General features: G+C 52.7%; 10 protein-coding genes across 10 annotated transcripts; 4 read left to right on the plus strand and 6 right to left on the minus strand.

The window, feature by feature from the left end:
• Nucleotides 1-2,335: 2,335 nt before the first annotated feature.
• Nucleotides 2,336-3,310, plus strand: ALT_4655 (UbiA family prenyltransferase; the record flags this gene model as incomplete). Its single annotated transcript, XM_033556766.2, has 1 exon — nucleotides 2,336-3,310. One exon carries the CDS (start codon nucleotides 2,336-2,338, stop codon nucleotides 3,308-3,310), a length of 975 nt encoding a protein of 324 aa, XP_033412657.2.
• A 957-nt stretch (nucleotides 3,311-4,267) lies between these two features.
• Nucleotides 4,268-5,704, minus strand: ALT_4656 (putative monooxygenase; the record flags this gene model as incomplete). The annotated part of the gene is made up of 3 exons (XM_033556767.2): nucleotides 4,268-5,349; nucleotides 5,403-5,603; nucleotides 5,659-5,704. 3 exons carry the CDS (start codon nucleotides 5,702-5,704, stop codon nucleotides 4,268-4,270), a joined length of 1,329 nt encoding a protein of 442 aa, XP_033412658.1.
• Nucleotides 5,705-6,328: 624 nt separating this feature from the next.
• ALT_4657 (uncharacterized protein YPL277C) lies at nucleotides 6,329-7,891 on the minus strand (the record flags this gene model as incomplete). Its single annotated transcript, XM_033556768.2, has 1 exon — nucleotides 6,329-7,891. One exon carries the CDS (start codon nucleotides 7,889-7,891, stop codon nucleotides 6,329-6,331), a length of 1,563 nt encoding a protein of 520 aa, XP_033412659.2.
• Nucleotides 7,892-8,505: 614 nt separating this feature from the next.
• On the plus strand, nucleotides 8,506-9,459 carry ALT_4658 (uncharacterized protein; the record flags this gene model as incomplete). Its single annotated transcript, XM_033556769.2, has 1 exon — nucleotides 8,506-9,459. The coding sequence occupies one exon, from the start codon at nucleotides 8,506-8,508 to the stop codon at nucleotides 9,457-9,459; it is 954 nt and encodes a 317-aa protein (XP_033412660.2).
• Nucleotides 9,460-9,692: 233 nt separating this feature from the next.
• On the minus strand, nucleotides 9,693-11,684 carry ALT_4659 (glutamine--tRNA ligase; the record flags this gene model as incomplete). The annotated part of the gene is made up of 1 exon (XM_033556770.2): nucleotides 9,693-11,684. The coding sequence occupies one exon, from the start codon at nucleotides 11,682-11,684 to the stop codon at nucleotides 9,693-9,695; it is 1,992 nt and encodes a 663-aa protein (XP_033412661.2).
• A 394-nt stretch (nucleotides 11,685-12,078) lies between these two features.
• Nucleotides 12,079-15,978, minus strand: ALT_4660 (mediator of replication checkpoint protein 1; the record flags this gene model as incomplete). Its single annotated transcript, XM_033556771.2, has 2 exons — nucleotides 12,079-13,141; nucleotides 13,196-15,978. 2 exons carry the CDS (start codon nucleotides 15,976-15,978, stop codon nucleotides 12,079-12,081), a joined length of 3,846 nt encoding a protein of 1,281 aa, XP_033412662.2.
• Nucleotides 15,979-16,556: 578 nt separating this feature from the next.
• Nucleotides 16,557-18,584, minus strand: ALT_4661 (RNA polymerase-associated protein; the record flags this gene model as incomplete). The annotated part of the gene is made up of 4 exons (XM_033556772.2): nucleotides 16,557-17,279; nucleotides 17,331-17,470; nucleotides 17,535-18,286; nucleotides 18,376-18,584. 4 exons carry the CDS (start codon nucleotides 18,582-18,584, stop codon nucleotides 16,557-16,559), a joined length of 1,824 nt encoding a protein of 607 aa, XP_033412663.1.
• Nucleotides 18,585-19,251: 667 nt separating this feature from the next.
• ALT_4662 (demethoxyubiquinone hydroxylase family protein) lies at nucleotides 19,252-19,959 on the plus strand (the record flags this gene model as incomplete). The annotated part of the gene is made up of 1 exon (XM_033556773.2): nucleotides 19,252-19,959. One exon carries the CDS (start codon nucleotides 19,252-19,254, stop codon nucleotides 19,957-19,959), a length of 708 nt encoding a protein of 235 aa, XP_033412664.2.
• A 247-nt stretch (nucleotides 19,960-20,206) lies between these two features.
• On the minus strand, nucleotides 20,207-20,870 carry ltpA (tyrosine protein phosphatase LTP1; the record flags this gene model as incomplete). The annotated part of the gene is made up of 2 exons (XM_033556774.2): nucleotides 20,207-20,739; nucleotides 20,801-20,870. The coding sequence occupies 2 exons, from the start codon at nucleotides 20,868-20,870 to the stop codon at nucleotides 20,207-20,209; spliced, it is 603 nt and encodes a 200-aa protein (XP_033412665.2).
• Nucleotides 20,871-22,229: 1,359 nt separating this feature from the next.
• chsA (chitin synthase C) lies at nucleotides 22,230-25,450 on the plus strand (the record flags this gene model as incomplete). Its single annotated transcript, XM_033556775.2, has 6 exons — nucleotides 22,230-22,248; nucleotides 22,514-22,683; nucleotides 22,740-24,374; nucleotides 24,428-24,829; nucleotides 24,879-25,376; nucleotides 25,436-25,450. 6 exons carry the CDS (start codon nucleotides 22,230-22,232, stop codon nucleotides 25,448-25,450), a joined length of 2,739 nt encoding a protein of 912 aa, XP_033412666.2.
• Between the last annotated feature and the right edge of the window lie 84 nt (nucleotides 25,451-25,534).

A 25,534-nucleotide genomic window follows, 5' to 3' on the forward strand; every position in this document is an offset into this window, starting at 1 on the left:
TTCATCACAGTGTCTCAGCATTCGGCATCCGGAATACCCACCGCGAATCAGACATCTAGTACTCGAGATTATTCGTCAGAATATAGCTCAGCTTTTGTGCCAGAAGGTTTCATGGCTTCGTGCCCTGACAAACTTACGCTGCGGGGAGAGAGAGTCGTTCGGACCGAATCCGCAGGCGGCAGGCATTCAGCGTCCTGTCTTATTGCACACAATTCAGACTTTGCTTTTCTCGAAAGGCATGTATGACCCTTGAGCCGTGTTGACCGTTGACTCGTCTCGCAAAGTTGTAACTTTGAAGGTCATACTTTGCGCAAGTTCCTCTTTTGGCTTCTCACAACTTGGACGCCTACTAACTCCTCAATCGATATAGGAGTCCGCATTAGTGTGACCCACGATATGACGACGCTCTCGTTACGGCCGCCCTGATACCATTGAATGTCCGCTGGATTATCAGGCTTTTCCCAGCCCTTATTCTACTAGTACACATCCAGCTTTCTAGATTCACCTATAAGCTTTTGCAACCAGCGCAGACAAATCATGCAGCACCAGCACTGTTATCAGATTCTGTGCAGTGTCTCATTGGAGGATTTGCAGCGGGGCTAGCAAGCAGACCGTGCGAAGATGAGCTGCGAGTATGGCACGACCCGAAATATTGGAAGCATCGGGTCCCTTCTTTCGGATGCTTAGGAGGGTTAACAAGACTCGAAAGTCGAACCTGGTCTATTGGATATAGTCCGCATAAGTTGGATGAGGAGAGAAATGATTCAAGAGACGCATTCAAATCGTCCGGAGTTCGTCCGGGGTCTGTAGACCCATGCCATCGCTGGTGGTACTAAAGTACAGAGTGGGCCTTCAGAAGAGGGGACTCGACATGACGTCAAATCAACAAACAACTGAATGCACTTGAATTCAGTGCGTCAAAACGAGAATTGTTGCTGCGTTATTCCCTGAATAAAGCCATTCTCTGCTGCATGAATATAAGGGGGTTAACCCCGTTCATGTTACGTGCAGATGGAAGTGCTCTGCAGAACGTGCTGATAAGGTACCTTTGCGAGGCTACTATGTCGGTGTCTCCTTCTCTTAGAGACTTAGTAGTCTCCTAGCCTCCAGAATATTCGGAAAGTCCAAATCCCGGTGCCAAGGGGCCGGTTATGGAGGGTGTCATATTGCAGACAACTGATCAGTCATGGTGGAGGTGTTGCTCTTTTGGGTAAGCCCTCCTTAGCCCCATTTGTGCTTGGATCTCACGTTGATACTTTCCATCCATATTAATAGCCAGTCATTACTGGCCACGACTGTTACTTGCCATAATCAGCTTAAGATCTTCGACAGATGGGGTTGGATGACTTGTCAGCGCAACGCAACGCCTCGATCCCTTCCCGTGGGTTTGGTTCGAATCCTTTAGCCACACACTGCGAAAGCATGTTCTGTGAACGTAGATTGATGCTTGCAAATCGTTGGTCAGACCAACTATATTTGCTAAGCTATGGTTCATCGAACCTATCGGTTGAAGGTCTAGAATGAACACCGATGCATCAAGAACTGAATAATAGCGGACATGTGTGGTCGGATATGCATCAAGGCAACCCTTTTCTGACCCAGTTCCAAGGCAGAGGATTCAGTTTCTGCAGGCCGGGTTACGCAGGACACCACCAGCTGCACCTAAGCGTGTCAACGACGCCTAGCGGCAGGCTAAAGTACGGCCGAACTTTGACGGTTTCCAAATTGCTCCTCGTGCAGACCACAGAACTGCAGAACGGCAACCCCACCACTATCCCGTTGCAGACATACATTATTGCAGGAGCATGCTGGTTTCTAAGATTTCAATGGGCAAAAAAGGGATAGAATTGAATTGCTGGCTGTTTTGTTCTGCAGTGCCAATGATCCACTGTCCAGAAACAGCCCGACTGTTAAGCTGGTATCCAATCGTTCTCCAGCTGGCCTACCCCCTACACGTCAAAAATACCCAAAACGGACCATTTCTGTCATGCAGATAATGATGTTTGGATATAGATGGACCACATGATTTTGATATGGCAGGATACAGAGAGGCCTGGTTACTTCATTCGGGTTTCTCGGTCGGAGTAGAACTGGCCAGGGCTGACCTTATATCAAGGTCGCCATGGGTTTCGCACCATTCACTGCCAGCGTGATATCCACCATAGTCAACCTATATATCGGTACTCCTCGTTATAGTAACCACAGGCCATCTCGGATTTGATAGTCCCGTGGCTCTTTATATTTGCACCATTCAGCAAAAATGCATTTACACTTACTATGTTCTCTTTCCCAGTGCTCCAATTCTACAGAAGATCACAGAGCAAGTCGCATCCGAATGCAGGAAAAACACCCTGTCACAGGAGTTCACCAGGAGCTGTTGGTTACCTGGCGGCTCCTTTATGCCAACGCCCGTGAGGGACTTGTTCTGCCTATCGTTGGCATGCTGGCTCGCTTCCTGCCTACTCCTAGTCTACTTGACAGCACCCCCTGGCTACAGCTCTTGTCCGTTTTCCTAAAGACCGTCTTCCTCTTCATCTGCCATCTCTATGTCTTCGAGATTGTCAACCAAGTCACCTCCGTTGAGGAGGACAAAATAAACAAACCTCAACGTCCTATTCCCTCTGGTCTGCTCACAGTCGCCGGTGGTCGCAAGCGTTGGGCAATCAGCTGGGTTGTCTGTCCGCTCCTGGCATATTACCTCGCCGGTTCCCAGGCTGGCTGCCTCTTTATCTGGTACCAGCTCTGGACGTGCTTCTGTTATGTCTGGCCAATGATTAACCACTTTATGCTCCGCAACGCCTTCGCCTCTGTCGGGGTCTACAACATGTTCCGGCTGATCGACGAGATTATCTACAGCGAAGTTCCGTCCTTTCCTCTGCCGCCGATCGACTTTTACCTCGTCCTCTCGGCCTGGGTCATGCTCACCGTCCATATGCAAGAATTCCATGATAGCGAGGGAGATAAGAAGATGAACCGCCAGACGTTGCCAGTCATTGTTGGCCCCAGGTGGCATGGAGCTCTACGCTGGGCAACTGCTTTTTTGGTTGTGGGGACTGGAATAGCGCCTTTGGTTATTACTGGCAAGCTCTATTGGGACGGTCAAGACAAGGAGTTTCTCAACAAGCCTTGGATATACAGCGGCGCCATCATTACAGCAATACTGCATGCCATCTTTGCGTTTCTTTCGGGCCTTCGGTGCGCATTCAGCTGGGGGGAAGCCGCTTACGACCGCAAGACCTACAAGCGTTTCTACATGCTTGCGGCATACACCATGGTGTGCTATCTATCTTTTGCTTATTCAAATGCGTGATGCGCGATGTGTTAACGGCCTATCCACGGTGCTGCTTTTCTGTTTATTTGCGTCTGTGATGTTATGTTGAGCCAGGCAGCATACATTGGAGTTGGATCGATTATGAAGTTCAATAGCACGCAGACATCCCGTTGGATTAGAAAAAATGAAATAAACCCACATAACATATCCTGATGATATCAGCGGCTGCCTCCGCATAGCATCTCGTCTCGTCCACGAGAACACCCAGTGAAACTCCGTACTTTCCCCGTAGGAGGTGTCCTATACCAACGGTTAATGAAGTGAGATAGTCACCTTTACATCTTTCCTTTTGCTTTAGGAAGCGCAGCACCGAGTGAGTCGGGACACTTAGGACGTGCTTGCATAGATGCCTTAGAGAGTTTATTTGGATATGCGGTGGATATAGGTCGTTGTGGTGTGAAATTGAGCTTTATATAGATCGTTCTCGCGACTACGCTGCTGTTTCCAGGGACCCCAGGAATGACGGTGTAGTGATACCTATATGATAAGTTCATGGGTAAGGATTCCTTTGTATAATCGGCTATATTAAATATCGCGAGGATATTAGTCCATGTTGCGTGCGAGGGCTCACGGATATACGGTGAATGATAGACTCTGGCGTGGCCGACACGACAGCCGACGGCCGAGGGCCGATGGATGGATAGCCTGAATTCTTCCCGATTAGGGCACGAATTGGCCAGCCAGTTCCAGCCACGCAGCGAACCAAGATAAGGGATTAGCTCAATCCTGGACTGAGGCTGAGTAGATAGGATAGAAGATTGGATATAGATATATGCAGTAAATCTAGATTGATCATATCATCATCATATTCATGCCAGTTTAGCGTCGCGAGAGTGATGTCTACAGTCTATCCCATCAGCAACTATATACATACACATATACAATCAACTCTGCAGGAGGAAAAAAAAAAAAAGAAAAGAAAAAACGAGAATATGCTTACGCAAAATACTGATCAAACCTCTCCTCCGTCACCCTCTGACAATCAAACCCGTAAATCTCCCGCTGCACATCCGCGTCCGCCCACTTATCCGGCACGGGCCCCTTCCCCTGCCTCAGCGCCGCAAACTGCTTGTCGCGCTCTTCCTTGGCTGCGCCCTCACCCAGATGTAGCGCCCTCCCTGACGCAGCCGCCAGCTCGACGAGCGCGTACGCGCGGTCCTTGCGCACACTCTCATACACCTTCAAGGCCTTGGTGATGCTCTCCGGCGAGGCGTCCGGCATGCGGCGCAGGGCAATGGCGATGGTCGCGCCGTCCTCGATAGCCTGCGCGGCGCCCTGCGCCAGATGCGGGAGGGTGGGGTGGCATGCGTCGCCTACGAGGGCGGTCTGTTCGTGGACCCAGGTGGGGAGGGGCTCGTGGACGCGCAGCTTCCACTCGCAGACTTCGCCTTCGGGGACGTAGTTGAGCATGCGCTGGACCAGGGGGCAGAAGTCTGCGAAGACGCGCAGCATGGCGGACTTGGAGCCCTTGGTGGTGTAGGCTGCGTTGGTGGCGGCGGCGAAGTTAGTGTCGGGCTGGGTGGTGGAGAGGTTGTAGATGGTGTTGTTGGAGACTGGGTAGGCAATGATGTGCCGGCGCTCGCCGATCCAGCGCGTGACCCGGTTGCTGTTGATGAGTGCCTGCAGCTCTGGGTCGTCCTTGCATTGATCCTTGTGGATCATGATGCGGTATGCGGCCTGGTGTGTGTCCTTGACGGCGGCGGTGATGCCGAGCTTCTCGAGCATTGCGACGCGCGTCTTGGACTTGATGCCGTCGGCGGCGAGGAGGACGTCTGCCTCGACTTGGTAGGGCGCGCTACCGTCGCGGGGGACGGCTGTAAAGGTTGCACGCGGGCCGAACGAGGAGACGTTCTCGGCGGCTGTGGAGAAGTGGAACTTGATCTGGTCGGGGTAGCGCCGACAGCCGTTATACAGGCCGTTAGCTAGCGAGTGCCGGTGGCCGACCATGTGTGGGTATCCATATGTTTCGCGGATGTAGCCGAGTTGAACGTGCGCGAGCTCCGAATCAGTAGCGCCAACTGTCCGGGTCAGTAAGCACTAGCAGAGCATGCAATATGAAACTACAACATACCCCGCACACTGGTGTCCTTGATCTCTACAGCCTCGGCCTCGATCTCCTTCCACACGCCCAAACGGTCCAGCACGCGCGCCATGTTGGGGGCCAGTTGGATGCCTGCTCCAACGAAACCCAGGTCGGCTGCGTACTCGAAGACGTCGATGTGCTTGAATCCTTCTTTGGCCAGCGCCAGCGCGCAGGTCAATCCGCCCATACCTGTCGTCGTTAGCGCCAAGTCTGGGGAAATCTTGCTCAGATGCGGGTTAAATACCTGCGCCGATGATAGCGATCTTGAGATCCTGAGGTGTCTGCGCCATGATTGATGTGCGGATTAGGTGAAGAGACGCTCAGATGATAAATCGAATACTTTGCTGCGATAGAGACATCTCGAGCGAGTCTGATATCTTAAATAAAGACCTCGTGTTCAGGCCCAGCCATAGCTTGACTTTGGCATTGATGATGATGATAGGCCGGTTGAATCCTTTTCCGTGGAGAAGAACTCCCACAGTCCCACGTCCCACAGGCTTTAAGTCTGGTTATTATGGATCTCTCTGCCAGAATACTCCGTGGCAATTGGTGATTCCCTGCTAAATACCGTTTCTGGCTGACTCTTATTCGTTGTCTGATTCTGATGCAGTCGGTAGTCAGTGCAGGAAGCACGAAATCTTATCCTCTTCCCCACGCCGGCAAATGCCCCACGGGGCGAATTTTCTCTTATTCGTCGTTCAACCGATTGACAGCAGCAGTTTTCTCGGAGATAGAATCCTAAGTAGAAATCCAGTCCGACTCTCGGATATGATTTGATTCCTTGCTCGGGAATTCCATCTATCATGTAGAATCTATACACCCAGCATTATTATATGTCAATTGTCATAGAGTAAAGTATATAGCCTCAAAAACCAAGTAATCACTTACGAACTAAGGGTTATATCAGACGTGATCTATCTAGGCCTGATGCCTCCCCAATATCTAGAACCCTCCCCATATGGTTGATTCGCATCGCGGCACTGCGGATGCTCGTAATCCTCCACTGTGCCCATCGGCCAGATCGGAACAACACAGATCTCATGATCGCCGCATCCACTGCATTCCTTCCAGGTCGTCCATGACAAATAGTTCATCAGACCGTTAATGTGCTTCACTGCTAGTCCGTAGTCCGTCTGACTCCAAGCCTCCAGCAAAGTCGAGCAGATCGTCCGAGCAACGGACCGAACAGCCTGTGCGGCTACACCTTTGGCCGGACTGCGCGCAGACAGGAACTGCGCGCTACATCGATCTGCCTCGAGCGTGCTGTTCCGGTCGCTGTAGTTGATAAATGGGCCAAGGATGAGCTCCAGCTCCGCGTGCAGCTGCTCCGCGGTCGGGAGCTCCCCAGAGGCCAGGTAGCGCAGCTCGTGTGCATACCGCTCAATCACCATATCCGTGACGGCCTGCCAGTCGAATGAAGACTCGTTTGTGTCATGAGTCATGATCAACCGGTGTAAATCCATGCGGATAGGATCCAGGTCAGCAGACGACAGGTGTTGCAGTCGTGGTCGACTAAGGCCTCCCTCCGCTGAGGCGAAAAGGTCCAAGCCGTAGGTGTAGGCCGTGACAAAGTGATTGTAGTTCAACGCTACCCTGCGTCCCCCGATCCCATCGTATCGGGCCGCAATAGCCTTCACCCACCCGTTCTGTCCAGCCCGTCCTCCAGGTCCCTTTCCCTTCTCTTTGCCCCGGCCAGGCTCGTGTCCAGGCTCAGTCCCCGGGCCATGACCACCGTCGAGTTTCACCCGCACCACATGCAGCAGGTCCAAATCGCGAGCGAAATCACACAAGATAATCTCAAATCCAGCCTCCATACGAATCACCCCGTCAATCCGATCCTCCCATTCCTCCCTCGCCATCCGGCAAATCGTGTCCGCGCGCCGCTTTTCGTCGCGCATCGGGTCGCCGTCTCCGTCATCCAGCGCATCCCGCAGCAGAATGCGATCCTGAGAGTCGAGCGTCCCGTTCGAGGTCTTGGCGGCTGACATTCCGTCGATATACACAAGTCGCAGATCCTTGGCAGCCGCGTACGTATGCAGCCAGCCTCCAGCATCGGGGTCCCTTTCAGTCTCGCCAATCAGTCCCAGGAGCTTCTGGGACGCAGAGCCGCGTGGGCCATCAGAACCAGGACCGTCGCGACCGCCAGGGGGAGGTCCCCGGCCCTGTCCGAATGTCGCAAAGACCATCGCGTGTTCGGGTTCAAAGGCAAGCCATTCGGTCCCATTCACTCGATCACGCTGGTGCGTGCCGTGGTACAGCTGGGTGCCTGCAGGCACAGAAGCGAGGAAGAAGGACATCCCATTGTGATGGAGAGACGAGCCCCATTGTCTCATTGAGGAATGAATTGCGTTGAATATGTGGTTGGCGTTGTCAGGGAATGGGACGGTGGACGAGGCTGTTGCCAGACTGGCCAGGAGCAGAACGCCCGCGTAATTCATCATCTCGAAACAAAATCCCATAGAACATGACCCGATCATGACCGAATAATCGATTTTATCAATCTAGGACTCTCCCTCCTTTAAAGGAGAAACGAGCTAGTTGGAAGTGGAACTCTCAGATTGCGGCATCTTCCCAGCGCTACGAGCGGAAATACGGCGACGACGCGTCAGCAGCGTGCGACGGCGCCGTGTTTTCCTGGCCTCCTTTCGACGTCTTTTTTGCTTCTGTCGTACGATATGAAGCGTATGAACAGCTGATACAATAGCAGCAGCAGTAGCAGCCCCTGCCGCAGCAGTGATTGCTGCTGCCAATCCTGTTGAACTTGTTGAACTCATCTCGGCTGCCTCTTGCGGTAATGAGGAGGCCTCATCCCTACATCACACTCCGTACCATGATTTATACCGGTCGATCAGCAGTAGACTAACAAGGACAACCTTGGTTGCTAATATGAGGGAATGCAATAGAATAAACCAGTAATTTTTCTCTGTGCCTGTTGCTATAACTAGGGATCCCTGCTATCGCGTTGTCTATATAGAGTGTTGCCCACTATGTGCTTAGTCATCTGTACTATATCCCACCCTTCACCAACACAAACAACAACACTCTCCCCCAATCCATTAAGCCTTCCCCCCGCCCCCAAAAAGAAAGAAAAATGAGCCATCGCAAACCCCGAACTCTCCTCCTAACCCTCGACGCCTTCGGCACAGTCTTTCACCCCCGCCGCCCAGTCCCAGACCAATACGCCGAGGCCGCGCACGCCTTCGGTCTCCCCCGCTCAACCATCACCCCCGACCGCCTCAAAGCAGCCTTCAAATCAGCCTTCAAGAGACAGTCGCAGACCCGACCAAACTACGGCCGAGAGGATGTCCTGCGCGGTCGGTATGGCGGGCCACGGCAGTGGTGGGAGGAGGTCATCCGAGGGAGTTTCGCGCAGGCATTGACGTCAACGGAACAGGGCGGCAACAGCAGCGCAGTCGACAACACAGGCACCGTGCCAGGTGCCCTGGTGTCGCATCTTCTGGATCGCTTCGCGGGTAGCGAGGGGTATGCGCTTTTCGACGACGTGGGCCCGTTCCTTGCGGTGGTGAGGGCGGTGAAGAGCCAGCGGCGGGGGCTTGGGCCGTTCGAGCGTGTGCTTGTGGGTGTGATTTCGAATTCGGATGATCGGGTTCCGGCGGTGTTGAGGGCGTTGGGGGTGACGGTGGGTGATGTGCGGGCTGATCAGGGGGTTGAGAGTATGCGATTGCCTGGGTTTGAGGAGAGGGATCCGGCGGCTGGGTCTGGGAGCAAGAATGCGTCTACGATAGATCAAGTGGATGACGTCGATCTGGTGATTACCAGCTACGAGGCGGGAGAGGAGAAGCCGAGTCGGGTAATCTTCGACGTGGCGAGGACGCAGGCTCGGCGTTTGCTTGGGGACGAGGGCGAGTCGGGTGATGACTTGGTTTGTGTCCATGTTGGGGATGACTTTGACAAGGACTATCAGGCTGCCTTGAATGCTGGATGGGATGGGTACTATCTTCCTCGGGGCCCGGCTCATGACCCGCAAGGTAACAGGATTATCCACTCGCTTATGGATTTGATTCCAGAGCTCGAAGCCTACTAATAAACACGATGTCGAGATCGTGACTCCCCAAGCGCAGTGAGAGTCAAACTCAATGCATTATTCCAGGTAAGTGCAGATGCCTCAACATATTCGCCTCTAACATGACAAAAGCTCCTTATGCTCATGACCACATGTACCACATTAATCATACTGAAGATATGCACGCAACACCGAGAGATACCAAACGGTACATAAATGTAAGCAGACATTTTCTTATTCAGAAACTATGTGTCTCAGGTTTTACCCTGAGTGTCCTTCAAAGTGACGATGCGATTCAAGACCACCTTGTCCGCCGTCGAATCCGTATCCACACAGAAGTATGCGGTCCGCATACCCTGGAATCGAATGGAGTAGGGGGTCACTTCGCCTTCCGCCTCACCACTCGTCTTGGGCCAGGGAGCCGATTTGGAGACATCGTGGAATCCAATGTCGATATAGGCGCCCTGGTAGATCTCCTCGGAATCGGGGTTGATATCGGCAAGGAATCCGTCAGGATGGGCGTTGGGGTCGTTGGACTTGAAGAGGGAGTTGAACGCGCGAACTTCGGCCTTGACGGGGCTCTTGTGGGCGGCCGACTCGCCAACCCAGTGGATGTACGTCTTGGTCTTCTTAGCAGGGGCATCAGAGCCTTCTTCGGGCTTTTCGTAATGTGCGTAGACGCAGGTAATCGCGCCGGTCTGAGGGTCCTTGTCAAAGGTGGTGGCGGTGATTGGGAAAGGCACCCTTAGAAGACCAACGGTCTTTCCGGGGGCAAGGCGGAAGTAGTCGGGCGAGTCCTCCTCGCGGAAGTCACTGCGCTCAATGTAGACGGTCTTGGTGAAAGGCACGAGATGGGAGCCGAAAGCCGGGTCCTTGGAGAATGGAACCTCCACCATCTCCTCATAGCCGTCGGGCAGGTTCGAGATGACGACCTTGAGGGGCTCGAGGACAACCATCAGACGTGGCACGGTAGTCTCCAGGTACTGACGGACAATCTGGTCAAGCTTGATTGTCTGGACAATGGCAGTGGCCTTGGTGACGCCGAGGTTGTTGACGAAGGAGAGGATAGCGCCAGGAGGAATACCGCGTCTGCGGATGGCGATCAGCGTGTAGAGACGAGGATCGTCCCATCCCCGCACATAACCCTTCTTGACCAGCTCAATAATCTTCCGCTTCGATAGCACGGTACCTGTGAGATTCAAGCGACCGTATTCACGCTGCATCGGCCGGTAAACATCCAGCTTGTCGTTAAGCCACTCATAAGACTGCCGCGACATCTCGAACTCAACCGTGCACAGGGAGTGTGTAATCTCCTCGATGCTGTCACAGAGAGGGTGCGCAAAGTCGTAGGTAGGATACATCTTCCACTGACCACCAGTGCGGAAGTGGCCCTTCTGATCGACGTCCAAAATACGCCACGCAAAGATATCCCACATCTGGGGGTTAGGATCCTCCAAATCCATCTTCATACGCAGCGCAGCCTCTCCCGCCTTGTACTTGCCCTCCTTCATAGCCTCAAACTCCTGCAGCGACTCCTCAATAGGACGCGACCGGTGAGGGCACGCATATCTCGCCTTGCCGAGCTCACCATCCGCCTCGCCACGCTGGGCCTTGATCTCAGCCTTGGTGCAGTGGCACACATAGGCGCCATCTCGTCGGATAAGCTCCTTCGCGAGCTCATACAGTCGGTCGAAATTGTCACTAGCATTAGTGACCCGGACAGGCTTGTATCCCAACCAGCTCACAATATCCTCAATACCCCGATAGTACATCTCCTCCTCACCCTCGGGGTTCGTGTCATCGAAGCGCAGGATGCATTCGCCGCCATGGTACTTGGCGAACCCGAAATTGACCGCAATCGCCTTGCTGTGACCGATGTGCAGGAAGCCGTTGGGCTCGGGAGGGAACCGGGTCCGGATCTTGGGGTGTTTCTCGGAGATGGGCCGTTCCTGGTATACATCGGCGAGGAAACCGACCTTGAACATGGCCTCGGGGTCAACAGAGCGCAGATCAATCGCGGCCTCTTTGGCGTTGGTGGCCTTGGGCTTGCCGCCTCCCTTCTTGCCATTGTTGTTGTTCTTGCCATCGGGGTTCTTGGGTGCCTTCTGCTTGGGAGCTTTCTGCTTGGGTGCTTTGGCGGGCTTCTCTTCGGCTGGCTTTTCGCCGGTGGGCGCGGGGCTCTGCTCTGCAGGAGGAGCTGCCTCCTTTGGTCGCTCGGGAAGGGTAGTCTCTCCTGTTGACGCCATCTTTGGCAGAATCTGATTTTCCAATGTTGTGAAGATCAGACAGACAGAGATAAGAAACGCCGCTGCTGAGGGGCAAAGCGTGCCTTTTTTGTTCCCGACGCCGATCATAAGTGGGTGGTTCGGACCGAAATTTTATCCGGAGAGAGTGAGTCAACCACGGTTCTGCCTGAGTCATCAGGCACCGCGCGAACCATGCCCGGTTGGAGATAACGGGAAGCAATGTCATTCGATCAAACAAACGATGGAAGATGAACTCAATTGCTGGGAATACTAGATATCGCTAACTCTTATCAAAGGCAATGATATGCTCGTTCAAGACTCCAACCCATGACCTCGCCAATGAAACGCCAGGACAAACTCAACCAATACGCCGTAGTGTCAGTACAATCTATCATCATTCCCATCGTCCCGTTCCTCCCAGAGAACCCAGTCGGTTGCTAGCATGCTTATTCAACAAAGCCGTAATGTTGGAGCCGCCAGAGCGGTTCTTGGCCCGAATCTCACGCTCGCGCTCCCTCTCTCTTGCGGCGGTATAGTAATTGACTGCACCTTTCTTGGCGACAGACGCTCCAATTGCGGGCTTCGTGACTCGCTTTGATGAGTCAGACTTGGATGACGTAGAACTAGAAGACGAACTGGTTGTAGTCTTCCGGAGCAAGGGAGGAGGGCGGAAGGACAAGTCGTTGGCTCCTCCAGCGAAGAATGCTAGACGGTTGCTGGAAGAAGCGGACGTGGCAGAGTTGGATGATGCCTGCCGGAGCAGTGCAAGACGGTCAACAACTGGACCTCTTGTGCGTCGCGGATGGCTCGGGACAGCGAAGGTTTCCTTTGGCTGCTCTTGTGCTGAGCCGCTGTCATCTTCACCGTCGTGCTGCGCGTCATCCACGTCATCGATTGACGCATCTTCGTGGAAGGAGTCATACTCGGGCGTCTCGGTCAAGAAAGAGACGGTTTCCCGGATCTCCGCGAGAGTGGCGGGCTTCTTGGATATAGCGCTCGCTGGCTTACGACGTAAATGAGGCGGAGGACGGTTGTTAATGTCTTCTGCTGAGGGTTCGAGGGGTCTTTTCCTCTTGTTGCTCTCTTCGGCAGCCGACTGTTGCTGTGGTGCGTCTGACGCCACACCTTGAGACGAGTCCTCCTGGGATCCGGGACCTTGCTCGTCGTCCAAGAAATCGAGACCGATATCGTCATCCGAATCGCGATCTTCAATCGCCTTGAAGAACGCCGCTTTCTTAGGGTTCTCGGCGATCTCGCCGATCTTTTCATCGGCAAGGAGAGCTTTTCGCATTCGCGCAAACTCCCTTTGCTTTTGCCGCCGACGTGCAAGCAGTTCATCGTCCGAATCATCTAGATCGAATTCATCGTCTGCGTGTCTCCGGCGGCGGAGCGCACCAGTTGTGATATCTTTCAACAGTTTGGCGACCTGCTTTTCATCCGCGTTTCTCTGGTGGAGTCTGTAACTAAGTCAGTCTGTGAACATCTGGGAACAAGTCAATGCAGGAACGCACGCATTCAGAGCAGCCAGCTGTTTCTCGTCCACCATCTCTCCGCTATTGTCATTGATCATCTGTCGATCGTACGCATCTTCCTCGTCTTCGCTGTCGTCACTAGCGCCTCCAAGACCGGCGTATTCGTCATCGGATTCTTCGGCGGCATCTTCCACAATCTCCTTGGCCTTGCTGGTCTTCGGGTCAAATGGAACATGCGTCTTCTTCTTCGCTGCCTTTTTCATGACATCAAAAGCACTGGCATCGATCTCGAATCCTCCCTCTTCTTGCTCTTCAATCATGGACAGGTTTGCTACTCGCCCACGCCGAAGATGCTTTGCTCTCCTATCAGGAACAGGCGTGGTGTTCGGGGATTCGTTTTGTCCCACAAGCACGGTTTCGATAGTCGAGTGGGGGGTCTCCAGGAACCTCTTTGACGGATCAAAGGGCGAGAGAACAAAGCCGGCGTCCTGCGTAGGGTCAGGGATTTGGGAGAATTGTGACATGGCTCTTGGCGCTGGTGACTCAGAGACTCGGCTCTCGGGGTGTGTATAACCTGCCAGTATGTCTGTCGATTCGGCGCGCTGCTCCTGGCTATCCTTGATGATGATTTGAGACTCCGAATCTCGGCGGTCGTGCGTCATTTGTGCAGGGTCAGGCAAAGAGTTCGGAATAGCCGGCGAGCCTGCCTGGGTAACCGGTTGACTGGCCCCAAGTGTACCAGCAAAGGCTTGTGTGAGGCTCATTGTCAGTCCGTCAGAGGTCATACCAGGGAACTGAGGCCGTTCAACAGAGTTTACTGTTGAACGAGTCGGCTTGGCTGGTGTTGTGGGTGCCTGTGCTTCATCTTCGTCCTCGTCGTCGCTGATTACTCGAGTTGGTCGCTTGCGTCGCGCAGCGGGCACTTCCGACTCATCTGCTGACATGGCTTGGGTCTGCTCGTCCTCGGACTCCTCATCCTCGCCAGCCTCAGAGTCAATTAATCCTTGCTCGCGCTCTTCGTCGTCTTCATCTTCTTCCTCATCTCCCTCACCATCGCCGTAGCCTTCTTGATCAGAGCCGGAGAGCTCAAAATCGTCATCCTCCTCGTCATCCCCGTCCTCCGTTTTCTTGTTTTTAGACCCTCTCTCCTTCTTGGCGATCTCTTCGGCTTCTTGACGTGCCTTCTCGACAAGATTTTCGAGCTCATCTTCCATAGCAGCACGCTCTTCGGCGGTCTCAATGACTACCCCCTTAGCCCGTAGCTCTTGTATCCTCTCCTGTCTTTCTTTGGCGGCTTGCTGCCTCGCCTGGAGCAAAAGCATGGCCGAGAGTTCTGCCGTGTTCATAGTCTTACTCCGTCGAGTAGGTGAAGTAAGATGAGCCAATGCTTTCAGCTTGAGCATAGACGCTGATTCCTGCATTTTCTTTGCCGGTAGATTTTCGAACGCCGCGATACGCCTGCATTTGGCCGGGTCAGTAACAACCTCCAGGTCGTCGTCAGAATCCTCCTGTTGTTTTTGAGCGACGGACTGTCGGGACACCCGCACGCGGATGGGAGGCTGCGTCAGGGCTTTCCGTTCGGGCCTCGTTGGCTCGAGGGATTTCTTGCTTTCGTTCTCCTTCACGTGAACACGTCCAACGGTAACTTGCTGAGGTTGGTCTGGCGATCTAGACAACATCTCATCGACCGTTGGGAAGTCTTCCACCTCGAGCTCGGCACCACCTTCCTTGTTACTTTCATCCACAGCCTCACCGGACTTGTGCTTGTCTGATGGGCCGAGAACAGGTGAAGTCTGCGGCGTCTCTTTAGGTCTCTGGGCCTCATTATCCGATGATTGCTGAGATCCAGCTGTTGTGGAGGAATTCTCCCCAGTCTGTCCTGCGACATTTGACTCCCCCTGTTGCATGAAGTTGAATCTCGCAAAGAAGCTCTCCTTGGTAATCTTCTTCTTTGTTTGCGCCTGATGAGCCAGCTGCATATTCCTGCTGATTCTCTGCGTTTCCCGATTCATCTCCTCCAAAGCTTTCTTGCTAGCCTTACGAGCAGCGGGCCGCTTCTGCGTTAGCTTCCGTCCAGCTTCTTCCTCATCGCTATCCTCGACCGAAGCGATTTCCGAGCTGAACTGCTCTCTCTGTGCCAGCCGGGCGGCCTTCTTCTCCGCTTCGAGTCGTTCCTTTTCTTCGCGCTCCTTTCGCTTCTGCATGATGAGCGCGCGCACGCGAGGATCGGCCTTCAAATCCTCTTCGTCGCCGTCGTCCGCCTCGTCGTTTGAAAGTGCGTCATTGCGTTGCGGCGCAGGAGAAGACATGAACAGAGGAGAAAAGGACCGAGCGCGAGACGGTGAGCGAGGCGCGTTGTCCTCTCCGAGCTCCGGCGACTTTCTTGCATTGCGCCTTCTCCTAGGACCAGCGTTAGGAAGATCATCCTCGTCCTCCGAAACAGAAGCAGATTCAGGACGCGCTTCCTCGCCTTTCTTAGATTGCTCTTTTTCGGCTCGTAAGAACTTCGAAACGCGGTCGAATGCCGTTTGGCCCGTCACTGGTGGACTAGTGCTTGTCTGATTCTGGGCTTGCATACGAGCCGCTAGCCGGCCCTTGGGCTTCACAATGTCGTCGTCATCGTCTTCTTCGCTTTCCGCATCATTCATGATTTCATCTGGCTTCCGTGTTGTTCGCCGATTCTTGTTGCTGTTGCCGTTATCGGACTCTGAATCGCTATCGAATGCAGCTAGGATGGCTTTGATCTTTCGTCCTGGTGTAAGGATGGGTGTGCCACTCTCAGACGCGGAGCGCGCTGTCCGCGGCGTGGACGGGGATGACATGGTGTGTTTGGATTAATTAGATTATAATACACATAGCAGAGAATATCAATTGGTCATTGGTGATTTCAGCGAAGCCCGTGATAATTGCTCCGCATTGAAGTAGGAGGGTGTATGGTGTCGAGCGATAATGCGAACGCAGGGCGGAGAAAGTCCCATTCTGCTTGTATCGACGACGCGCATCGCGTCCAAGCGCGTGGAGCACGCCCTGTTATCAACACGTGATATTCGATAAGATAATCTTGCTGCCCTAACTGGAAGTAATTAAGTCGGACGGACTGCCAGAGGTAGCCAACGGAAAACTTCTAGTAATGTTCAATGGATTATTGGTGATAAATACAAATTCCCATGCTAGGTGTGGTGTGACGCCGATGTTTAAAGCCCGCCCGTAGTGACAAAAATACAGAAACCGACGCTGGTCTGATGTAACACCTGCCTATGTTCAATCCAAAAACTGTCATGTCCGGTTCAAAGTCCTTTCCATAAGCCATCCTCAGAGATATCGCCAAATCCCAACCTGTCCGCTCATCATGCTCTTCCGACAATGAGAATTATTGCAAAGATGATGGATGTGGTCACAATCAGATTTCAATATCCAACTCCAGGTCCAGGGCCGCAATATTCTCGTCGTCCATATTGCGATGACGGATCGACGCAATGCCACCCTTAGATTGCTTCTTCTGTGTAGTGACGGTAGGCTTAGGCGTACTGGCCTTGGATGGCGTGTCAGATCCTGTACCAGGAGTCCCGCCGCGGCTGGAAATTGAGTCCGGTATCAGGCTATTTCCGTTGGCATCGTAATGGGTCTTCGCAAGGGTTCGAACGCGCATGAATGGATTGGCTTGAGCTTCACCACGGGCAACTGCTGCTGCAGCTTTCCGGCTCGCCTTTCTTTCCTCGAGCTGGGCACGACGCACACTTTCGGTGTTCAGTTTCTGATTACGCAGGTTCAATTCGGCGAGGCGCTCATAATCCGACTTCTCCGTGCGAGGTTTCGATGGTTGGGTGCTGAAAGCGAGCTTCGGTCCAGTCAGCTCCGCCAGCTCCTTCTCCAATCGCGACACCTCCTCATCGTCACCAGCAGCTCTAGCCAACTTCAACTGCTTCTCGGTCTCAAGGCGCTTAAAGGTGCGCATCTTGTTATCCAGTGAGCCTTGTTTGCGCAACTTCTCATTCAGCTCTTCCTTGGTAAACTGGTGGTTGATTAAACGGTTGATGTCTGCGACTTTTTTGGCAAGCATTGATCTGGTGGCCATCTTGCAATCTTCAACGGCCATGGTCTGGCGGTAGCGACTGAACTCCGCCTGAACGGTGTTAGTATACGAGAGCTTCAGGATCGAGGAAATGAAAGTTACCTCGGTAAAGGGTGAATCAGAGCAAGCTATGAAAGGGAATTCGCGCTCTGCTTTCCCATGTGCCAAGACAGCGTACTGGTTTGTCACAAACGACCGACCGTTCGGGCTTTCCATGGCGTAAGGTCGTCCCTCTGTGAATCCTGGAATGGGTCAGCAGGACAGGTCTATAGGTGCAGTTAGGGTCGAAGCAACTTGGCCACATACTCTTGATCAAACATAAACGATATTCGTTGATACCAGTATCTCTGTTCGGTCCGATATTTACTCGAGCATAGCATCCGGAGATCGCTTCGTCGAATCCAGGATAGAAGCAAACTTGTGCGAAATTGGTACGTCCCACGCGAGCGCGTTGGATATCACGAAGGTCCGCAGGCGGGTCATCCTTGGGGGGAGACGGGGAGCGCTCGCGATTATCCCACTCGACCTCGCTTTCCCCTTCGGCATCCTTGTCAGAGGGTGCTTCGTCCTTTGCTGGAGCTGCTTCACCAGCAGCCATATCACGTCGACGAAGCTCATCGCGCTTGCCCTTCTTCTCACGCTGACGTTTGTACGCCTCAATGGCCTCAGAAGCCTCGCCAACTTTGCGCCCGCCAAGTGTGGTCTTCTGCCGGGAGCTCTTGCGCTGGCCTTCTTCCAGATCCGCCACGCTCGCCTTTCGCTTGGACTTCTTCACCCGCCGAGCCTCATCACGTTCGCGAGATGCTAAGAGACGACGAAGAGCCAGGTCCTGGTTGCGTCGGTCGACCTCTTGCGCTCGTTCAGAAAGAATCTGTTCACGCTGGATTTCTGGCAACGCCATGATTTCCTCTTTGTCTTTGGCAGAGTAGTAAAGTTTTTCGTAAGGAAAGATAGGGCGATCTTCTTCAGCATCCTCGCTTGCTCCTTCAGAATCGGAGGCGGCGTCAGATTCGGACATGCTGGCGGACTCGAGTGAATGGTGAGATCCAGCGTCAGACCTGGTGGGGCCAGTGTTGTCAGTTCCCAGCCATCGAACACAGAGAACACACTTGAGGTCAAAATGAGCACGAAGAAAACCGCAACCTACACTTCGCCATCCTCCTCGTCACCCTCATCATCATTGCGCGACTTTTTGCTCCTTTTAATCGGTTTCGCTGTTCCTTTCCGCGCCATGGCTGATGATGGAGAAGCTGAAGGAGCAGGAGATTCAGAATTCTGCTTGGGGGGAGGTGATGACTCCTCGTCAGAGGAGTCGCCCGCTAGAGCGAGCAGCTCGGCATCCAGATCGTCCGCCATAGTGAATATCGTGCAAAAGTTTCGCTGAAAACCAGGTGGCGTTTGACTCGAAATAGAATGGTTGGCGAGCGCAAGTAGGGAAGAACCGATTCCAGTACGCGACAGCCCTCTAATTCACCGTCGCGATTCACAGCGAAGACCTCAGCGACTCGAACCTGGGACCCGAACACTGTTACCGATATATAAATTAATCAAATAATTGGCTAGGGGCGGAGCCAGCTGTATATAACAATCTCGCGACAGAAAAGAAGCCCAAGCAGGTCGCGAGGATGGAGGTGGGTGGCGGATTATAAATGGATAATGAAGAGGACGGATAGCCTTGAAGTGAAGAGAAGCGATCAGACGGAGTAGACGGCGGCATCCGCACGATTTGGTTCGCCCATGACGTTCCGGCTGCAGGACCCCCGAGATTGATGCCTTGCCAAGAAGGCCACAAGCGCGCGTCTGCGGCCATGCGTGCGATTGGGTTGGACCACCTCGGAATATCCGGTGTATACCTCTGTAAGCATCGCATGTTTACAATTGTTGATGAAGTTACCCATTCGATTAACTCTTCATGATATTACCCAAGAAGTTCTGATTGTATCAAAACACACACAGAATGAAATCGTTATCTTCCTTTCGGAGATGCGTTCTCAGCCGATCCGCTCGAACAACATCACCATTGATGCTCGACTTTCTCGCTCCGTCAATTTTGCGCCGGAGTCGACCCCGGCACAGCTCTACAACAGCATCTAGTCCTCTGGATGGTGCACAGCAGTCTTCTCAGAACTCCGGCGCCGGGCCCTCGAAGCCCACATACATTTTGAGCAAGAAACAACGAGAGTACCTGGACAGCGCACTCCGAGTCAACCAAGCCGGCGAACTTGCCGCAACGCTCATCTATACTGCACAAACACCCCAAGTCGTGCGCTCGCATCCCCACCTCCGACCGCTCATGAAGCACATGTACGACCAAGAAGCCGGACACTTCTCGACATTCAACGAACTCATTGCAAAGCACCGGGTTCGCCCGACGGCCATGTATCCGATTTGGGAAGTAGCAGCGACTTTCCTGGGGTGGTCGACGGGAGTCATGGGCCGGGAGGCCGCCATGGCTTGTACGGAGGCAGTAGAGACGGAGATTGGGTCTCACTATAACGATCAAGTGCGGGAGATTTTATCATGGGAGGCAGACGCGAAGAGCCGGGGAGAGGAGCTCGATGATGAATTAAAGGAGATGCTGGCAACATTCCGGCGGATTCGTGATGAGGAGCTAGAGCATTTGGATCATGCCGTTGAGAATGACGCCAAGGAGGCGCAGCCTTATGATCCGTTGGTCAATGTGATCCGCTTGGGGTGTAGAGCGGCCATCAAGATCAGTGAACGGGTATGAAGAGACGGCTAGCCACTTTACGGCCATTGTTGCTTGAGGTCCGTCTCGTTCGGCCAATTGTGCAATAAGCTTGCAACATGTACTATACTATCTGGAAAAAAGGATGTATTCACGAAGCCTCGGCGCGGCAAGTATGATTTAGAACTCGAAACTTCTTTAAGTCATCTATTGATCGATCATATCTATAAGTTATCGGGTATCACTCAACATGCAAGAACGCAGTATGCCATCGTCAAAAGATCAGGATTCACTCCTCAACCTCAGAGCCCTGCTTCTTCTCCAAATACTCTAAAAAGGACTTAGAAAACCGCACAACCTGCTGATAAACCTCCTCGAATCCATTAACACCGCCGTAATAAGGATCCTGCACGACCTCTCCTCCACCAACTCGGTCATGGAGAACACCGCCCGGCCCAAAATCACCAAACAACCTCACCTCCGCAATCTTCGCGCCGGCATCTCCGCTCGACGCCCGGGTACCCTTGGCACCTCCGGACTTCCGCAACGAAGCAACAACCGATTCGCGCACATCCAGCAAATCCCGCAAATTGTATTTGTCCATCGCGAGGAGATAGTCAAAGTGCAAAAAGTCATCCTTGGTGATCTTCCGCGCCGCGTGGTCGTAGTTTGTGATGCCGTGGCGGCGGAGGGTGGACATGGTGCGCGAATCGGGGGGCTCGAGGGTATGGTAGGCTCCTGTGCCTGCGGAGTCGATCTCATTGATCAATGGATGGGTGCTTGCCATGTTGCGGAAGACTCCTTCTGCCATGGTGGAGCGGCCTGGTGAGGGGGATATTAGATTGGAGTTCGGAGGTGTGAGGGGTGGAAATTTCGTGCTTACAGATATTCCCCAGGCAAACGAAGAGGACATTGACTTTGTGTCCTGGTGAAGGGGACTTGGAGGCTGTCATTGCGATCGTTATCCGATGTGAAGCTGCTTGGTGATTCAGCTAGGACTGTGACGGGTGCATGTATGCATCTCCGATCAAAATGTTGCACACCCCTCCACAGCGATAAGAATTCTGCCGTTCTTCACCGCCGTCAGCCACGAGACATTCTTATCGAACCATCCACCGGTTCATCGAATAGAGTACTGCATATTACGATGAAGTTTTAGTTGATATGGAGTTACGAGAAAGATGATCCCTGATAATGAACATACTGATGCCTGAGCCACTGGGTCGGGTAAAAATCTGCAAATGTGGTTCAAGAAAACTTGCGCTAGGGCTTGATGTACTCAGCGGCATATATATTTCCTGCTAATTCATGATCATCTTCGAGCAAATAGGGACTTTTCCGAAATCAACTGTCTGTGACGTTTACTCAAATCATCACTACCGTCACCAACTTTATGGCCATGAATAAGATCAATTTCTTCGACTGCAACTAGTGATAAGTTCCTGTGGCACCCGGTTATTTTTAGAGAGCGCTGCGCCATAGGTGGGCACACGAGGGGTGTGGCACTGTGGCAGTGACAGGCACACCGGTTTCCCGTTGGCCCAGTGACCAAGGATTACTGCCAATCTCTCCACTAGAGCCCATGGACCAAGGCAACGATATCCACGGCTTGATTGATGAATCGCAGTCGATTTTGATGGTTGGATCAAGGGGAAGAAGATACATGCAAATGGATCTTCTGCAGCTGCATAATACATCGTGCAGATGTGCAGATGTCTCGTTAAGCAGGGACTTAATAGAAGCCTTCTACTATAGACAAAGGATAAGCATATCAGATAGCTGCGTCACTTTGCGGGGCGTACTCCGTATTCTAGTCTGAAGTAGTAAACAGTGCGCCTTTTCTCCTCGTCGTCATCGAGGTATTATTTTCCCAAATTTTAACATCCAAGAAGTGATCATCCATCTCTTCTGGTTCCTTGGTCAACGCGGAAAAAAAGCCTGCCAAGCAAGCAAAGCCTTCTTTCCTTCAATCTCAGCTTACAACTTTTGCTTCTCTTTCTTGTCCTCCCCAGTCCCCGTCCTTTTACAGCCACCACTAGTGGCGTCGCAGGTTTTGCGCTCAACAGGCAGCAGTTGGCAGATGAAAAAGCACCTTTATTCGCTCAGCATCCTTGATCTCTTCATTCCCTTCCCTGCCGTCGGTCTTGGAAATCACCAAATTCTCCGCAAGCCCTGATAAATTATCGAGTGACTGGGCGCTTGGCCTCATTCCACCGACGCTCTTGGCGCATTCCCAATCACTTCACCCCTCGCCAGGAATACCAAGGGGTAGCTCATTCAAACGATCAATATACGAAGATCCCATTCTCACAATGTCCTATAATCGGTTAGGTTAGTCTATAATTTGTTTTGGTCCTTGTTACGCTGTTGTTATTGCAGGGCTGCGGGATCCGTCGCATCTCCGCATCCTCTGTCTTTCTGAAACATAGCCCCCGATAAAGCGACTTTGACGAGACTAGCTCCCATTGGCACATGCGCAAGCTGTTTGGCGATCATTCTGCAATTGTTTCTGCCTGCCATTTCATATTTTGTTTTAACACTGGTTATCACACGCTCAATTCGGTAGCCATTCCAAACTGACATTCGATCTCTGTAGACCACTACGGGGAGGATGGCAATCGCTCTCCCACCATGAACCCTCATCATTTGGACAATCGAACGCCGTCGCCAGGCCGGCCTTTGAACGCTTACCAGTTGTCGGATAATCCATACGTGCATGACCATTTGCAGATGCCTTCCAGCGACCGTCTGGCAGAGCAGCCAACTGTGAGAACACCATTCCAATCAAAGCGCTGGGGACTTCTGAGATTGACTCGAGATAGTACTCCGTAGAACGAATTCCCAACTCCTACGGTCATAATGAAGCATACGAGCAACATCATCCCGAGCAATATCCCGGCTACGATTATGCTGTGAATCCGGAAGCTCATCACGACGCATACTATACCCAGCCGTACGAGCCAACAGTCACGCCGCAAGATGATTATGATCTAGGGCAGTATCACGAGCAACAACAGCCTTACCAAGATGACCAAGTGCCCATTTTACAACCTGAGAACCCGTTCGGTCCAGACCCGTACAGTGATGAGTACCATGACGACCCTGCGGCTGCGCCCACTCCGAGCCCGGCGCCAATACGACGCTGGAAGACGGTCAAGGAAGTGCAACTCTTCCACGGTAACCTTGTCCTGGACTGTCCCATCGCGCCGAAGCTGCTGAGCCAAGTTCCTCATGCGGAACCGCCTGGTCGTGACGAGTTCACTCATATGCGCTACTCGGCGGCAACCTGCGATCCCGCTGATTTTTACGAGGAGCGGTTTACACTGCGCCAGAAACTGTTCGCGAAGCCTCGACACACCGAGCTTTTCATCGTCATTACGATGTACAACGAGGACGACTTCCTTTTTGCTCGAACATTGATCGGCGTGTTCAAGAACATTGAGTACATGTGCAATCGAACGCAGAGTAAAACCTGGGGCAAAGACGCATGGAAAAAGATCGTGGTTTGCGTCATCAGCGATGGTCGTGCCAAGATCAACCCTCGGACGCGGGCTGTGCTGGCCGCTCTCGGAGTGTACCAGGATGGTATTGCGAAGCAGCAGGTGAACGGCAAGGACGTGACGGCACATATCTACGAGTATACTACGCAGGTCGGTCTCGAGCTCAAAGGAACGCAGGTACACATAAAAGGGCGCTCGGCCTGCCCAGTCCAGATGATTTTCTGCTTGAAGGAGAAGAACCAGAAGAAGATCAACTCGCATCGTTGGTTCTTCCAGGCCTTTGGCCGTGTATTGGACCCCAATATCTGCGTGCTTCTTGACGCAGGAACGAAGCCCGGACGGGACTCCATCTATCAGCTATGGAAGGCTTTTGACGTTGAGCCCATGTGCGGAGGAGCTTGTGGCGAGATCAAAGTCATGCTATCGCATGGCAAGAAATTGCTCAATCCGTTGGTGGCTGGGCAAAACTTCGAATACAAGCTCAGCAACATTCTGGATAAGCCTCTGGAATCAGCTTTTGGTTTCATTTCTGTCTTGCCTGGTGCTTTTTCTGCGTACAGATACGTCGCGTTACAGAACGACAAGAACGGCCAAGGTCCTCTGGAGCGCTACTTCATGGGTGAAAAGATGCATGGCGCCAATGCCGGTATCTTCACAGCCAACATGTACCTGGCCGAGGATCGAATTCTGTGTTTCGAGATTGTGACAAAACGCAATTGCCGTTGGCTCCTGCAATATGTCAAGTCATCAACTGGAGAGACCGATGTGCCTGACCGAATGGCGGAATTCATTCTGCAGCGGCGCCGATGGCTGAACGGAAGTTTCTTTGCTGCTGTTTATGCGATCGCCCATTTCTACCAGATCTGGCGAAGCGACCACAGCTTCATGCGCAAGTTCATGTTGTTGATTGAGTTCATCTACCAGACTATCAACATGATCTTTGCGTGGTTCAACATTGTATGTGCCGTCTTCTTCTTGCCAGAATGGGCAAATGCTAACGTGAATCGCAGGGCAACTTCTTCTTGGTCTTTCATATTCTCACTACCTACCTCGGTGACGCTGATCTACTCGGGACAACGGGTAAAGTCCTGGGTGTTGTCTTCGAGTGGCTTTATCTTGCGACCTTGGTCACCTGCTTCGTTCTGTCCCTCGGCAACCGCCCCGGCGGTTCAAACAAGTTCTACATGACCATGGTCTACTTCTGGATTGGCATCATGATCTACCTGACCTTTGCAGCAATCTTTGTGACCGTCAAATCTATTCAGACGGAAGTCGCTGATAAATCGTTTACCGTTGGGCAATTGTTCAGCAACAGTCAATTTTTCTCGATCTTTGTCTCCTTGGGGTCGACTTATGTCATGTGGCTTCTGGCTTCACTTATCTTCTTCGACCCCTGGCACATGTTCACCTCCGTAAGTTCTCCTCCGAACATTGGCTATATATGAAGCTGACCTGTATCAGTTTATCCAATACATGCTGCTTACGCCAACGTACATTAACGTGCTCAATATCTACGCCTTCTGCAACACCCACGACATCACATGGGGTACCAAGGGAGACGACAAGGCCGAAAAACTGCCTTCAGCCAACACGAAACCGGGCGGCAAAGTCGATGTCGATATCCCCCAAGACGATGGAGACCTTAACGCGCAGTATGAGGCTGAACTGGCCAAGTTTGCACAGAAACCGCCCAAGGAAACCAAGGTCATTTCGGAAGAGGAACGGCAGGCCGACTATTACAAAGGGTTCCGAAGCGCGGTCGTGCTCGCTTGGGTGTTTTGCAACTTTGCGCTGGGCGCTGTTGTGCTGAGCGCAGCTGGTCTGGACCGATTCAACAGCGACAAGAATGCAACGGATGATAACAGGGCCACGATCTACATGGCTGTCGTGCTTTGGAGTGTGGCTGGTCTCTCGATATTCAAATTCATCGGGGCAATGTGGTTCCTGGTTGTTCGTATGGTATGTTCAAGGATATTCGACTTTTGCATGCTGCTTTCAGGCGCTAACCATTCGTACAGTTCCGAGGCGTTTAATGTTATTTCTCTAGCCTTTCCTTCCCATGTGATGTTGCACCCGGCTCTATACTTACGTTTGGCCACGATACCACTGCGGGCTCA

Source organism: Aspergillus lentulus (assembly GCF_001445615.1).
Source record: "Aspergillus lentulus DNA, contig: Alt08, strain: IFM 54703, whole genome shotgun sequence".
NCBI lineage: Eukaryota > Fungi > Ascomycota > Eurotiomycetes > Eurotiales > Aspergillaceae > Aspergillus > Aspergillus lentulus.